Here is a 16355-nt window from a genome sequence, read left to right on the forward strand (position 1 = left end):
CATTTTCAGAGCATGTTCATTTGAATGGAAGTCGGCCATGACCATAAACATTAGTTTTAAAACAAAATGCCAGACGTTAATCAATCTATTGTGTTCTGGCTTGGATCGATACGATCATATTTATCTCAAATGAAAACTATTTAAGTTTTTAAAGAAACACCTTTGTGAAGTGAGCGGTTTGATTGATTGATTGATTGATTGGTTGGTTGAATACTTTATTAGAAGTTTGCATAGGAAAGGGTACAGGACAGTACAGTTCACTGATAAAAGGATAAAGACCACAAGAAAGCTGTTAGGCTTGTTTGCATTGGGGTCCCTTTGTACTCAATTCATACAACAACGGTGCTGATGATGCTGCTGTCTGGATAGGGTGTCAAATTATAAGGAGGTCAAATATTGGTATTTGATACCTTGGGAAAACCCTTGGAAAATCACATCTAACCATGGTAGCAGCATCATCTAATCTAACTATAAATTAGGGAAACCTACTTCTGTCTGTCCGCGTTTATGTCATCCAATGGGAAAACCCTTGAAAAAACACATGGTGATGTCATCCAATGGAGAAACCCCTGAAATAACACAGTGACATCATTAAGAATCATTCAGAAAGGGGTAAAGGGTGAGGTAAAAATATCGAAAAATCATAACAGTCAGTGAAAGAGAAGGAGAAAGGTAAAAAAAAGCTCCAGAGATGTACGACATCAACAGCGACAGATGTCCCAGAAAAAGAAGAGCGGTGCGCCAGCAGTGATCAAGAAATCCTGAGAAAAACTCCTGAGAAAGATACTAAGCGTATCTTTCTCAGTTTTTCTCGCACGTCAGAAGTCCTAGTCCGTAGCCAACCACGGAAGCCAGTCAGAGAGGGGCAAAGGATGACGTCAAAGTATCAAGGCATATATAAGGGCCACGAGGGAGGCCGTCTATGCACGCCAGTGGTGTGCGCTCTACTGGCGCACAATTAGGCCATACATGGCTACTTGTGCACAAGCCGCAAGTTGGCACCTCGACAGAGAGCAGTTCTAGTTTTTATTACAATTATGTTGTTTTGCTTGCATTGTGTTGTTATGTTAGCACCTGGACTTTCTCGATTCTCGATTCTGCTAAAGGACTACCGGACATTTCCTAAGGTTCTGTGCTCGGCCTGCTTCAGATTCACCAGCCTGCAGTTAGCTTTGCACCTCACGTCTCATTGGCTAGCACGTCGATCACAACAGAGACGTCTCCAATCCATTAGCAATCTTCTTTGTGTTTTCCTCATATCCAGGAGGCATGAAAGCTAACGCATAAGGATAAAGCTTGTGACACTCTGAGCGGTACGCCTCCGCCCGCTCCATACAGTTGCCCAGCACGCCGTTCCTAAGACTCTCCAGGACGTCTGTGCAGATTTGTATGGTTCTATTGTTGAGCGACTCTTCTAGTGCAGTGGCCAGTTCCACAGCCTTCGTTTCCATCGATGGGTCCAGATACAGCATCATCTTTGCTGCAGCCAGTCTGTGGGGTACAGAGTCGTGGTGCTTGAGGAAGGCCTGGTTGAAACCCTTGGTGTTGCTTTCTCCGAACAGCCGCGCAATCTCCTGCTTAAGCACCGTCTCCACCGCCTCTGGCAGGTCCCTGCTCTCCGACACTCCTTTGAAGAAGCGCACTAGACACTGGTGGAGCCATGGGTGGTCTGGATCCAAGGGCAAAGCTCTCTTCACCGACTGAAGCATTAACATGAACTTTCTTTGCCTCAAGTAGATCTCAAAGGCCAGAAGGTGTGTGTCTATCCTGTCTTTGACCAGGTGTTTTAGAGGCGTCAGGAACTTCATAGCTTCTTCCAGCGGTTTTTCTACCCTGGCCAGTTCGTCAGGAATGAGTTCCTCCTTTATGCCTCCGATCACCTCATCATCGTCGCCATCGTCCTTTTTTGTCTTCTGTTTCTTCAGCTGCTTCTCTTTCTCATCGTTCTTCTTGTCTTCCTCCAGCTTGGCCTTCTTCTGGTTTCGCCGCTTTTGACGCAGCTTTTTCAGCTCCTTGGCTGAGAGGTTGGCTGTGTCTGCCTGCAGCTCCTTGTTATCGTCGGTGAGCGGGTTGTCATGGAGACTCAGGTAGATGTTGATGGCGGTGTGGGCGGCCCTGCAGTAGAATGAATGCATGCGCAGAACATCCTCCAGCCTCAGAAGGTCTATGAACGAGCGTAGTGTCATCTTCTCCATGCAGTGCGTGTGGAAGTAAAGCTGGTGGTCTGTGATTTCCACAAAATGCCTCTCAATTTCATGGCATTTCTTGAGGGCCTCATCGAACTTGTTTGCCGACTTGTAGGCTAGCGCACATTCAGTCTGAAACCACATGCACTGCATCTCGTTCAGGTGCTCTGCAACTGATGGCCCCTCCTGGGTGAATCTAGAGCACATACCTTCTGCCTCTTTGAACATTCCGGCTTGCAACATGTACTTGACACACTTTGAGTTGGTGAATCTGTCAGCGGTGTCCAGGGACTGAGCCTCATCCATCCACTGTGCGGCCTTCCTGATGTTCCCAGCACGCTTGTATATCTTTGCTTTTACAACGTATAGCTCAATGAGGGTAGGCGTGTGCTTGATGGCTGTATTGATGTATTCGAGGGCCAGTGTATGTTGACCAATCATGTTGTAATGCTGTGCCAGGAAGTACTGCACCCAGAGTAATGTAGTTGGTGGCTCCCCACCCTCACCCTCATCGTTCTGGTTGTACCTTCTGCAGCATTTTAATGACGTTTCATAGCCTACAACTAGGTCTTCTAGTATTGAAACCTTGTCTTTGTCAAGGTATAGTGACTTGAGAGTGGTGAAGACAGGTGGACAGCCTTTACTGAAGTTCATCCTCAGATACCTGTCCAGGACCTCGCAGAACTTCTCGCCAGACAGAAAGTTTAGTGGCAGCCTACGAGGAACCAGAGCCCTTGGAAACTTCTCCCAGGCATCCTCATAGATCTTCTGTCTCTCCTCAACACTGCCAGCTTTTAAGGCCTTCTCCAGGCCATGGTAGTGGGTCCAGTTCTCTGGGTTCCTCTCCTGTAGGCGGAGGTAGACCTCGGCAGCCTCCTCCAGATGCTCCAGCTTCAACAGAAGCTCTCCTCGCACCTCCTCCACAGTCAGTTTGTCACAGATCTGTTTTTCATAGCTGGTAAGATGCTCCAGGGCCTCCTTATCCCGGCCCGCCTCCCTCAGCACCTGGTTCTGGTATAGCAGCAGTTCACTGTACTCATAGTTCTCCCTCTTTGGAGACACCTGCTGCGTTTTCCTGAACTCTTCAATAATCTTGGAAGCTGTTTCGTAGTCCTGCAGCAGGTGGTAGGCGATAGCGTAGCCCATCCAGGCTTCTCTCTGGGTCGGATACAGCTGCAGCAACTGATATTGTGTGTCCCTGTAACCCTCCAGGTCTCTCATCCGGATCTGGAGCTGGGAGATATTACAGAGGTACTGCAGATTGTCCTTGTTGCAGTTGAGCGCATTGCGGTAACACTTGATGGCATCATCGTAGTTCTTGTTGGATCGGTGGAGCATGGCGTACACATGCCAGCAGACGTGACTCCAGGAGGCCTTCAGGCCTCTCTTCACCAGCTCAGAGGCCTCCTCCTTCTTCCCCAGCAGATTCAGAGTTAAGCCCTTCCACGCCAGGGTCTCTCCATGCTCTGTAAACTGGGGGTTGGAGAGGATTTGTTTGCAGAACTTGAGTCCCTGTCTGTACTGTTTGTTTTCGAAACATTGAATGACCTTGTTGAGCAGAGCTTTCTCTTTATGTGGTAAAGTAAGCGTCGGCATTGTCGCTGCAGATCAGCTCTCTCAGCAACATGGAACTAAAGTTTAATAGGGCTGAATAATGTGTGATGACAAACCTAGTTCTGACCTCACATCGTGATTGGTTGAGAGGCATTGCAAGTATTTCCAAATATAGAAACTCAAAGCGCAACTTGTTACTTGTTGCTTGCGCCAGCAGAGCACGCAAGTACTGTGTTTGGTGCTGTCTGTTTCTGGCTGTCTGTTTCCGGCCGACAGTACAAAGACAGGGCCTTTAGCCAATGAAGCAGTGCCAACTTGCCCTCCCACATACATACAGACAGCACTGAACAGTACCGATCGCAGTACTTGCACGCTCTAATGTAAAGTAGGCCATGCCCACGAGTGCATAAGGTGCAAGTTGGCACCTCGACAGAGTGCAGTCTAGTTAGTGTGGTTGCCCACCAGGGCAACACACTATAGTACTAGTCCTACTTTCTCTTTCTTTCTTTCTTTCTTTCTTTCTTTCTTTCTTTCTTTCTTTCTAGATAAACATTATCGTGACATCACCATTATTGCGATTGAAGGTCGCAGTTTACCATGAGAAACGTCACAGCTTGTCCGTGTCCGTGTAGACATGTAGACGTGTACACATTTTTGAGCGGTGGTAGACCGCTCCTATACGTGGCTGTGTGTGTGTCTGTAGCCTTTTTCCTCAGCGTTTTGCCATAGCAAAATGTGTGTACGTAGCATCATGTTTGTCTAGTGATGTCATATGTCTGTAGCCTTTTTCCTCAGCGTTTTGCCATAGCAAAACGTGTGTGTGTAGCATAGCCTGTACATCCTAGACTCAAATCCTAGTCTGAAGACGTTATGCAAGCACGACCACCGCTCACTTCACATTGGGTGTGATTTTTCTATGGGCAAACCCATAGACCGTAAACAATGTGTCATCATGATGTCATCATGCTCTGATGTCACTGTGATGTCAGGGGAACCACTCTACCAGAATGGGTTTGCCGCTCTGACATCATGCTCTGGTTTCACTGTGATGTCAACAGAATCCCTTTTATGCCCATATCTGGAGATCCCTGAGAGCCCTTTAGGGCAAGGTCGCTTGTCGCCCTGAGGCCCTGCATGAAGTGTCATTAGTGTTATTGATGGTTGTCTCATGCATTGAGTAATGCATGAGACAACCATCAATAACACCATTGGCTCATTATACAATCTAGAGATTTTTTTTTCTCCTGTTTTATAGTAAGATATTATGATGTCATGTGAAACTTGACCAATCATGGAGATTGGCCCATTTATTGTCTGGTTGGGCGAAATGTCATGTGAAGCTCACCAATCCACCAATCCTCAAGCTACATCAGACTTATGGCAAACGGGCTAGGACCCTTATACCTTGATATTTTGACGTCAAACTTTGCCCCTCTTTGATTGGCTTCCATGATTGGCTACGGGCTAGGACTTCGAACATGCGTTTTTTTCTTGATTACCGCTGGCACACCGCTCTTCTTTTTCTGGGACACTGTCGTCGTTGATGTTGTTTCCTGGAACATCACTGGAGCTTTTTTTTACCTTTCTCTTCCCGCTGACTGTTATGATTTTTCGATATTATAATCTCACCCTTTTACCTCTCTCTGATTGGCTATGGGCACATGGCATAGACACATATAGCCTACACAGACACAGACACACACACACACACACACACACACACACACACACACACACACACACACACACACACACACACACACACACACACACACACACACACACACACACACACACACACACACACACACACACACAGACATAGTCGAATCTACTCTATACAAGCCTTGGTGTAGCCCGGCTGTAATGCATGCTTTTTATTGGCCATGGTACCTGCAGCACATCAGAGGAGCTGTTTACATGTCTTAACAAGCCTCCGTTTCATCTGCTGTAACTGAAAATGAAAGTGTCACCTAGCTGCTCAAATCAAAGACACCTCTCCGGAGGCTCCCCCCTCTCGACCCCCCCGACTCCTCAGGAACGGCGACAATTTTACGCCCGACGATTGCATTTCTGGAATTCGCCATGCGGTTTGGCGCGGCGTCTTTTTTTATGAGAAACATCTACTCGCTCGGGGGAAGCCGTGCGAGGCTCGAGGCGCCGTGCCGCTCCGCATCAATCACTCTGAACGACGGGTGCTCAAATTATCAGTCAGTGGCCAGCATTTCCAAGCATCCTAGCGAGGGAGCGAGGACCTTTGGTTTATCAGCCGAGACTCAGCGATGCATTCCATGTGCCTCGAACAGCATCACAGCCTGTTGCTGTGATCTACAAGAGGAGCCCAATCTCTCTCTCTCTCTCTCTCTCTCTCTCTCTCTCTCTCTCTCTCTCTCTCTCTCTCTCTCTCTCTCTCTCTCTCTCCCCTTAACACTGTCTAACAGTCTAATACTGCCACCAATGACAGATGATTGGATACAGGGGGGTTTCACACATTTCATTTGAACTTGTCTGTTTTGGAATCCCTTCCAAATTTTCCAACCCATTTCATTTTCCTATAGTTACTGCAATACGCAGGGTTTGATTTGCTGGGGGGGGGGGGGGGGGGGGGCTCTGCTTTTTCTAGATCTTCAAGCTCACATATGTGTCATGATATAAGCTTGTATTATCTATTTTTTGTGCTATTTGTCATATAACTAAGTAGAGGGTTCTCCCTATTCTGATGGGAACATTAGTCGAAAATAGCAGATCTACTCAGGCCCTCGATCTACAAGCTTCTAGATCGGCTATTTTCGGAAAATAGGTGTTATAGAGGTAAAAAAAAAAAAAAAAAGAGAAGACCAAGTAGAAAATACCCTAGTATAGAGCCCTGATGGACTCCGGTCAACTGTAGAGGGTTTAAGTAAAAAGAGAAAAAAAAAAAACATTATCTGAGTACTTCTTCCACCACTGTTGATACACTATATGTATTGCTGCATAAGTCTAACTGACAGTCAGGGATAGGTTTGCGGTTTCGTTGCCCTGAAATAGTGATTCATGACCCCAGGGCCTTTGTGGATCTGACAACTTGTTTTGAGATATCTATCAAACGCTTACAAATCCATTTGTCACCGTTTCAGTAGAGCATTAGGAGACTCTCTCTCCCTGGCTGGTAATGCCTTAATCTGGTTTGCACCGAACCTTTGATAAAGTTTTGTCTTCAGTGTGGAAGATTGTTCACAAAATTATTGACAAAGTAGTTACACCTTGATGCCTCTTTTTTTCTTTTTCTTTCTTTTTTTCTGTGTACTTGTGCTATTATGGAATCCGTAGGAGACGGTGGGGGAAGGAGCGCTTGTTTTCGGTTCACCAGCGTCGGCAGGTTAGCTACTCACCAGCATCAGGGTTACTGAGGTCAGGGTTTGGTTTAGGTTTAGGCATAGAGGCTAACATTCACCAGCGTTGGCAGGTTAGCTACTCTCCATTGTCGGCAGGTTAGCTACTCACCAGCGTTGGGAGTTTAGCATTTCACCAGGTTAACATTCACCCGCGCGGTCCAAGTGAACACAGTCGAGCGCTCCCGACCTCCGCTCCAGCCAATCACAAGCCGCGCCTTCTAATTTATTCAACCCCGTCTCGGGACCTGTGTTTGGGTCACACAGCTATTTCTGTGGGTCAGTATCCCTTTTTAAATGTTTTTGCGTTTCCTATATATAAAACAAATTGCTGTACATTATTGTGGGCTCGCCAGTACCTGGCGAGCACACTTTAGATATTGTCATTATTTATTTATTTATTTATTTGTTTATCTAGTAAGTAGACGGGATTTTCGGTTCCTTTCTACTCCTACATACTTAGTGAGAAAATGAAAATAAAAACATCAATGTGTTCAGTTTACAGTGGCGAAGTGTGCTATTACTTTTTACAGCAATCGGCCAAATGGTGGCGCTGTAGGAAGCCTTCGAAAGTGCGAACTTTGAACAGGTATAGCTCATGCTGTGTTATACATACAGCCATGAAACCTGTATACACTTATGCGTCTCCTCATGCCGAACAACTTTTACCCTCTAACTTTTGACCTCTGACCTTTAGGTCTCCCACAATTCGGAATTATATGAAAATCAGTAAAAATCTATCTCCTCCTGGGTTTTTTTCGATACGCGCACAAAACTTTTTTCACATGAACTTTGGACCAATACGGTCAAACTAATCTCGGCGGATTTCTTTTAAAGTGAAATATAATTTTTTAATAATTCAATAAATATTGCAGTTTTATGCAAATTATTCTTCGGCCTCTAAATCATACATGCAAAGTTACACGTTCATGTCATTTGGCAAAGATGTAGAGGGTTAGTCAAGGTATCACTGAAACCAATTTTATTCCAATCGGCCAAAGGGGGGCGCTATACGAAGCGTTTGAAAATTCAAACTTCAAAGGGGCATAAGTCATGACTCGTTTCGTTTGAAGACATGCAACTTGTTACACGCGTGCTTTGACTCAAGCGGAAGACATCTGTGTCGTTGTTAAGTAAGCTCCGCCCTTCAATTTTCCGCCATATTGAGCAGTTTGTAAAACACGTAAACCCGCTTTTATTCTGGAATTTTCGCTCCACGTGCACAAAACTTTTTTTACGTGAACTTTGGACCGATATCTAAAGATCTGTCGGATCGGATTTCTTTAAAATTGAAACATGCTTTTTTAAATAAATTCAATGAATATTGCAGTTTTATGCAAATTATTCTTCTGCCTCTAAATCATACATGCAAAGTAACATGTTCATGGCATTTGGCAAAGATGTAGAGTGTTAGTCCAAATATCACTAAAACCAATCTTACCCCAATTGGCCAAAGGGGGGCGCTATATCATTTTGAGCAGTTTGTGAAACGCTTAAACCCGTTAGGATTTTTTTTTTGCAATTTGCATGAAACATTCTACACACAATCTAAGGACCTTTATCTAATATGCCTATGAAGTGCACACACACACAAAAAAAATAATAATAATGAATATAGCTGCAAGCAGCGATAAAGTGGCCAAAGCCAAAAACACCTCAAATCATGAACACAGCCTGCAATGTGCGTGAAATCTTGCAAGCACATTCCCAATAGGTCAAGGAACAGATACCACCCTTCTTACATTGGCCTGTTATAGCGCCACCAGCGGGTCAACTTTTGCACAACACATTTTTGGAACAAAATGGACCAATCTTTGACGTCAGTAACGTCAAAGAGAGCACTGCCTGCGATCTTGACATTTTGTACTTTTATAGCCATTGTTTTCTGGCTTGAAGCGAGCCCACTATTGTTTCGAAGGAACAATATTTTTCTAGTTTTGAAATGTTTTCACACAAACAATGAAGAATTTGAGAAATTTCAAGAAATCAAATCAATTCCATAAAGAATAGTGGAAAATATATCAAGTAGATCAGCTATTTTCGCTTTTTGTCATACAACTAGGGCTGAATTGTTTATGGTAATGTTGAAAAAAGAAAATAGTCTATTTCAACTTTTTTCTTTTTAATAGTGCTCAAGTTATTAATTCATAGAGTATTTTTGTAAGCCTGCGTACAGGCGAGAGAACAAAGTTATCTTTTTGGGCTGAAAAAGTTTGGGAACCCCTGCATTCCATTATGATCTCAGTTCAAACATCCAGTGAAGTCATTACTTCTTATCCCGCGGAGCCTTATATTTTTACTGCTCCATGCAATCCAAAAACATCTCTCATCTGAATCTGCTAGTCTTTAATTGAGTTCTGGGTGGCATTAACACCCATATCGTGTTAAATCACAGTTGTTGTTATCAATCTTTTTCCTGAATAGCAGAGCTGTCCCTGGCTGGGTGGGATTAAACCAAACAACAAGAAGTAGACTCTACTCAGATTGTTTTGTAAAAGTAGCAAATACCACATTACAAAAATACAAACTGTCCTGATTTCACAATCTTACTTAAGTAAAATTATTAGCATAAAAATAAACTTAGAGTAACAAGTAAGAGTACTCATTATGCAGAATTCCCATTTCAGAGTCATATCTCGTTAACTATACCACCGTTTACCAAACAATGGGTCGGGACCCATATCTGGGTCGCGGGAAAATGTTTATTGGTTGTGACTTGTGAGTAAATATCTAAAAAAAATAATAAAATAAAAAGATTTCCTACATTTATAAAAGTTTGAACAAAGAAATCTCAACTTTTCATCAATTCAAAACAATTCCAAAACGTCCAAAAAGTATTTGATGAATATATATATATACTGTATATGTATATATATATATATATATGTGTAACCGAACCTCCCCACCCGTCTTCGAACCCGGGTTTCCCGCGTGTAAGTCCAATATCTTAACCATCACCCCAAAGGGACATCCCTATGGAACGAGAGCAGATACTAGACTTTTCAGGCTTCAGGCTGGGGCTGCGACTATCACACTGTATGGCGGTCTACGACCCACCACACTCACCCCCCTTTGACCTCCTCCTACGGGGAAGCCCGGATCCGGGTCACTGTATGGCGGTCTACGAACCACCACATATATATATATATATATATATATTTTATATTCTATAACCTTATTTTCACTAGTTTGAGTCCCGGGCAAACATCCAATATCTCTTTTGGGTCTTGAGCTAAAAAGTTTGGGAACCACTGGATTATAATATTGATCATTAACCACATATTTAAACTTAAGCTTTTTGAAAATCGCAGACTTGAGTATTGATTGATTGAATACTTTATTAGTCAGTCATGTAAAACAGCATGTGGTACAGTAAGACATTAAGGCTAAAAGACACGAAAAAGTCATGGGGACTATCTATGTATTCAATTCATCAACATTGCATACAAGATTAACACAGTAATAATACATACAAAAACTATATGGACAAAACAGTAAATGTACTTAGTTACTTCCCAGCGCTACCAAACAGGCCATCATCATGTGTACTCAGGTCTTGACCAGGGTGACCTCTTCAAGGATTATCTGACATTATCAGATCTTTATGGACGAAGAGCAGTTCAATGCTGTGAAGAAGAACAGGGCTGGAATCCAAACAGGCCTCGCGTTTATCTGCCATTGACAGCTGTGCTGACTTAATGAAGGTTTTTAATGAACATGGATTTCCACTAATGTTCAGGGCTTTTGTCTCTTAAACAGAGAGTATTAATCCTATTAGAGTGGAAGCGCACCGGCTGGCTCAATCCAAACCTTAAAGCAGCATTTTCGTTGTTGCTGTTTAGTTGTTTTAAATATTGTGGCAGTGCAATAATATAATTGCATTATAATATGAAAGGATTTTTTTACTCTCTTTTTTTAATACTGACTGTTTTGCCAGAAGGCTGACGTGTAACAACAAAGCTTTGAATTATTTTGTCTCTGTCGGGTGGAAACCTCACGTCCAAAACTGTTACTTTTCAGGATTCTAATTCAAAAACATCAAAGGTTTGCGGATCTGCTACTTTGGATGCTTTTGTGTGACACTGTAGTATATATACAGTGTTAATTTACGGAAAAACAGAACGGACTAGAACAGTGGTCCTCAACCTTTTCAGGCCGCGACCCCCAAAATAATCATATTTTAACTGGGGACCCCCCCACCATGACAAGTACTAAGAGTTGAGGCATTACATTTTGTATAACATGGTTCTATTATGAAAATAGCTGATCTACATGCTCACAACGCCTCGCAACGCAAGGCGTTGTGAGCATGTAGTTCAGCTATTTTCACAATTTCTGCCTCTAATATTTGACAATTTAACTATTGTATAATTTGACATTTTAGATGTATTAAAAAGTCCTTAAATTGTCACTTTAGACATGTGTAGATACCCTCTATACACTTAAACTTCATGTTGGTTTGTTCACTGTTGAGTGAGAAAACAATGTTGCACATTAAGTTGATCATCATCTGGAGACCCCCTAAAATAATTTGGGGACCCCTCTGGGGGTCCTGACCCACAGGTTGAGAACCACTAGACTAGAAAGATGCAATTCTGGGAATTTGCAAGTGTGGTTGCTCTGACGCAAGTTATGAGGAATCCGCTGGGAATTTTATTCCGTCTTACCTTTTGTCCCTTTCATGCCCATAAATGGATAACTCTGTATCTGTCTGTCATTGTCCCTATTTGAGCGGTGCTAACCATGCCGTCCTTGTCCCGGCCTTTTATGCCCATATATGGAGATAGATCACCTCCATATTTGGGAAAAGTTAAATTTTTGGATTTTCCATTTCAAGTCAATGGAGAAAATTAATTCACAAATAAATGAATATGAATTAAACTGTTATTAAATGTATCTCTTAGCAAAATGCACCCAGACAAGTCCCAATGAAGCCGGTCGATTGCCAACTGCCCAAGTGTGTGCCACCAAAACTGTGGGAGGAGTAGCCTTGCAAAAAAAGTTTATCCGAAAATATGGAAAGAATAAAGACGGACAAGTACTGTAGTCTCAACCCCACTAAATATGGAGCAGATGTTTCTGCCCCATAGCAGCGATTTAGTACAGTGACAAATTTGCATATTTTGACTACCCAGAACTAGAGTGGGCAATATATGACTTCAGTTCAATATCACAATCATTTCTAACTTTTACCCCAGTCACAGTTAATGAACAATCATAAAAGAATCATCGTTGTCGGGTGGAAACCTTGTATGTCCAAAACCGTTCGTTTTGCATTTATCATTTTTAAAATTATTAAATTATTTTTGAAAATTGCCGATCTACAAGCACACAACGCCTCGCACTGCACAAAACCATAGTCTTGTGTGATGAAGCAGGGCTTTACTTTACAAAAAAAAAGTTCAAACTTGAAACCTGTAGATACAAGGTTTCTGCCCGAAAGTGACGATATTAGGCTACCGTATATTCAGTTAATTGCCCAGAAGTTGTGTCCTCTCTGCTTCAGTGTCCTTGTCAGATCAGGAATGCTCCTTCCTCTAATTTGAAAAATGTCTCTCGACTGCAGCCTGCCTGAGCCTGCATGGTGTACGTGTGGTGAGAGTCTTGTCACGCTTGTATGACTCTCTGCCTGCCAATTTCAATCACCTTAGTCTGTGCAGGCAGAGCTTAATGGCGCAACTATACCAACCCCCAAACAGAGCTTAATGCTGTAACTATACCAACCCCCAAACAGAGCTTAATGCTGTAACTATACCAACCCCCCAAACAGAGCTTAATGGTACAACTTTACTTTTTTTCTTTCTTTCTTTTTTGTCTGTTTGAATGTGTATTGTGTTTTTATTAAGGCTCCTTGTGTGAGTGAGAGGATAATCAAGGATCACTGTTTGTCCTTATTTGTTATTCATTCCTCTGGACAAAGTTAGGCCAAGGAAGAGCAAAAAGAAAAAGTCGCTTGTCCCTGGTACGTATAATACATAGGTGGGTCCAAGGAAGAGCAAAGATCTGAGACCTATCACCAGGCTGCTGACAGAACCTGGTGATTCTGCTTTTGATACTGCGATAGCCGATAGGCCGAGGGTTGAGCAGTTTGTGACTTGGATGGTGATTGCATGTCCTTGATGATGCGCTAGGCTTTGACTACACATCACTTTTTATACAGTTCCCATACCAAGCTGTTACACAGCCTGGCTGATAGAACACCTTCGAAGAGGATGCAGTGTCCTACTCCGAACAGCTTCAGGCAGCAGAGCCAGTACAGTCGCTGCTGAGGCTTTTTCCTCACGTGTGTGGTGTATGTCTTCCATTTGAGCTCCTCCTCGATGTGTACTCTGAGGAACTTCAACTCGCTGACCCTTCAACTCGCAGCGCCATCGATGAGGATGGGCGCATGATCTTTCCGTGGCCTCCTGAAGTCCACGATCAGCCCATTGGTTGAATGTTAAGGGCGAGGTTGTTCTCCAGGCTCCAAAGTGCCAGTGAGTTGATCTCATCTCTAGTCAGACTCGTCAACCTACCACTGTTGTGTCGTCCGTGTACTTTAGGAAGGTGTTGGAGTCATGTCTGTATGGTGGTGCAGTCATGCGTGTACAGGGAGTAGAGGAGAGGGCTCAGCACACAACCCTAAGGTACTCCAGTGTTTAGGGTCAGGGGGTCAGATGTGATGCTGCCCATTCTCACCACTTGATGTTGGTTTGACAGGAAGTCTTGTATCCAGTCTGGGCAGTGGTTATGATATTATTATTATGTTTTGTCCACCGTCAAAATGAAAAATCAATAAATTATAAAATAAGTATAAAAACATTTATCAAATAAATGAAGCTTCAGCGTTAGTTTATGCAGGACATGGGAGTCAAGTCGCTGCAAGCTGTAGTCACATGTCAGTCAGCTCTGTTCTCATACCTCATTATCATACCTGCTGGTCTTTACGTCACCTTTAAATACGGCGTGTTTTCTCTTCCTCTGCTTGGTTTCCGAAGCTTCGGAATCATTCGCTGCTAGCTGCCTCCTCCACCCCAGCCTCCACCTTTGCACGATCAGTCTGGCTAAGCTCAAATACTTGTGATTGTCTGATTAAGTTACATGTCAATGTTATGCTCAAATACTGTGATTTGACTAAGTTACATGTCAATGTTTTGCTATTATTCTACTATTGTATCGCTATGGGGGGTATTGCTTGCGTTCCCTGATTTTGCTTAGCATGCTCAGAAAAGCTTGCACAAAATTCCAGGGAGCATCTCCTATCGCGGAGCCCTTTAAACACCAAGATTAACTGTATTCCATTTATGCAATAAATGGTTAAATCTGCTTATTGTGTATTCCATTTTGCAATAAATGACTTGACGTGAATGTTTCTGACTGTATGACATGTGTTCATGCTTTACCAATGCCTGCATTCATAAGTGGTGTACATGTGCGTGAGCATGGACGCGTGCCGTGGTGCCGGCCAGTGTGTGTTGTGTGTGCGCGTGCGTGCATGTATTTTGTGGTGCGTGTGTGACTGTCGCGCTGTGCCTTGCTGTTTGTTTTGTAATCAGTTGCAGGTGTTTGTGTAAGATGGAGACATACATGTTGTGTACATACATGCACACACTCAGAGTCACTTGATGAAGTGGCTGACACCGCTTAAAAATAATACATTTTGTAAATATTCATCCCACTTTCTGCAGCCGAGCTCAAATATGATGATGATGATGATGATGATTAGGATGATGGATTAAACGGGGGAGAAAGACAATGTGATCATAAATATTAATATATTGATAAAATGAATGACATTGGGTGCTCTGGGAGGAGCACTTCTGTCCCCCTCGGAAACTCGCTGATCACGTAGCTCACGCCGCAGCGTAACAGAACAGAGTCACGTTCTGTTTGTCGTTTGGTGTCATATCCTTCGTTCTTGATCCACCTATGACAGACCTTGGGAGGACATTGTAATATAGGGCTGGCAATCATTCAACGGGGGCAAGGGTGCCCCGTTTGCGAAATGCAAAGGCATGCCCGGGTGCTTATCTTAGCTTTATTAGGTTTGTATTACCTTGACGTTACCCTTTGCGCTTCTCAAAGAGTACAGCTGCATGATATGGTTTGCATTAATTTGACAGGTTTATGTATGCGTTTCATTGAGTATATCAGTTTTCAGGCTTCGACAAATAGACTGCAATGCAGGAAGATAGCACCATCAATTTTGTTGCTTTCGCTGTTTTGCTTTGATACTATATTATCTTACATGTGCAAAGACTAGGAAAAATGTATTCATTTATTGTATTGCTGTTGAGTACAGTGTTGTGGTTCAGTGGCTACTGGCTATTATCATTTCCCTTTCCCCCTAAAAAAAAAACTGCTCCAAAGAATCACCTTTAATAAAGTCATATTGTTTCTGTCGGGCAGAAACCGCTTCTCTGTATTTAAAGTTTATAATATGCTTTTTCTTAAATTAACACCCTACTTCAGGGGTCTACAACAGGGGGCCCGGGACCCCTAGGGGGTCCTCAGAGTTACTACAGGGGGACCTCCAAATCTTTGTGTGATAGAAACCTTTTTTTTTTCTTTCTTTTTTATATTAACCACTTGATCCCTAGCATCCATATTCTGAGAACTCACAACACCTCGCAGAGCGAGGCGTTGTGAGCTTGTAGATCTGCTATTTTTGGCAAAGAGGTTTGGTGTAGGGGGGAAAAGAGCAGACGTACAGAGTGAGAGTACAGAGTGAAAGGTCAAGTTTGTTAAGTATTGATGGTTCAAGTGGTTAAATATCTGAAAACATTTCATGAATCCAAAATACACTGATTGTGCTGTCAAATAATGAAACTATGGAATCTATGAAAAGGTTGTGAGGGTCCCTGCTTCATCTCTCTCTCAGCTAAGGGGTCCTTGGCCTGAAAACGTTGAAGACCCCTGCCCTACTTGATCATACTACAGCGTCACACAAAAACATCAAAAGTAGCAGATCTGCAAGCTCAAGCTAGTTAGTCGATCTGTTGCTTTTGCTATTTTAAAATGTAGAATCCTGAAAAGTAACAGTTTTGGATATGTTAATAACTGTATGAGGTTTCCACCCGACGGAGAGGTTTTGATAAACACTTGTCTCGTCCTTAGCTTAATCCTCATCATCGCTAATTGCATCTGTGTTTTAATCCCTTTTGAGAGGGGTTTATTCAGTCCTATCTAGATGTCTTTCATTAATCCATCTTCATTGTCAATTGATTGCGTATAGATTGGAGACGGCATGCGTCTATCCACTTAA

The 16355-nt window shown here is 43.0% G+C and overlaps 2 protein-coding genes across 2 annotated transcripts in view; one reads left to right on the forward strand and one right to left on the reverse strand.

Annotated features, from left to right (window-relative positions):
• cntn5 (contactin 5) overlaps positions 1 to 16355 on the forward strand; it is a gene marked incomplete at its 3' end in the record, with an annotated part of 350866 nt that overhangs the window by 257380 nt on the left and 77131 nt on the right. The gene's annotated exons all lie outside the window — the stretch shown is intronic.
• Positions 1206 to 3782, reverse strand: LOC308289386 (N-alpha-acetyltransferase 15, NatA auxiliary subunit-like; the record flags this gene model as incomplete). The annotated part of the gene is made up of 1 exon (XM_080731079.1): positions 1206 to 3782. The coding sequence occupies one exon, from the start codon at positions 3780 to 3782 to the stop codon at positions 1206 to 1208; it is 2577 nt and encodes an 858-aa protein (XP_080587205.1).

Source organism: Nannobrachium achirus (genome assembly GCF_963921795.1).
Source record: "Nannobrachium achirus genome assembly, chromosome: 8".
Taxonomy (NCBI): Eukaryota; Metazoa; Chordata; class Actinopteri; order Myctophiformes; family Myctophidae; genus Nannobrachium; species Nannobrachium achirus.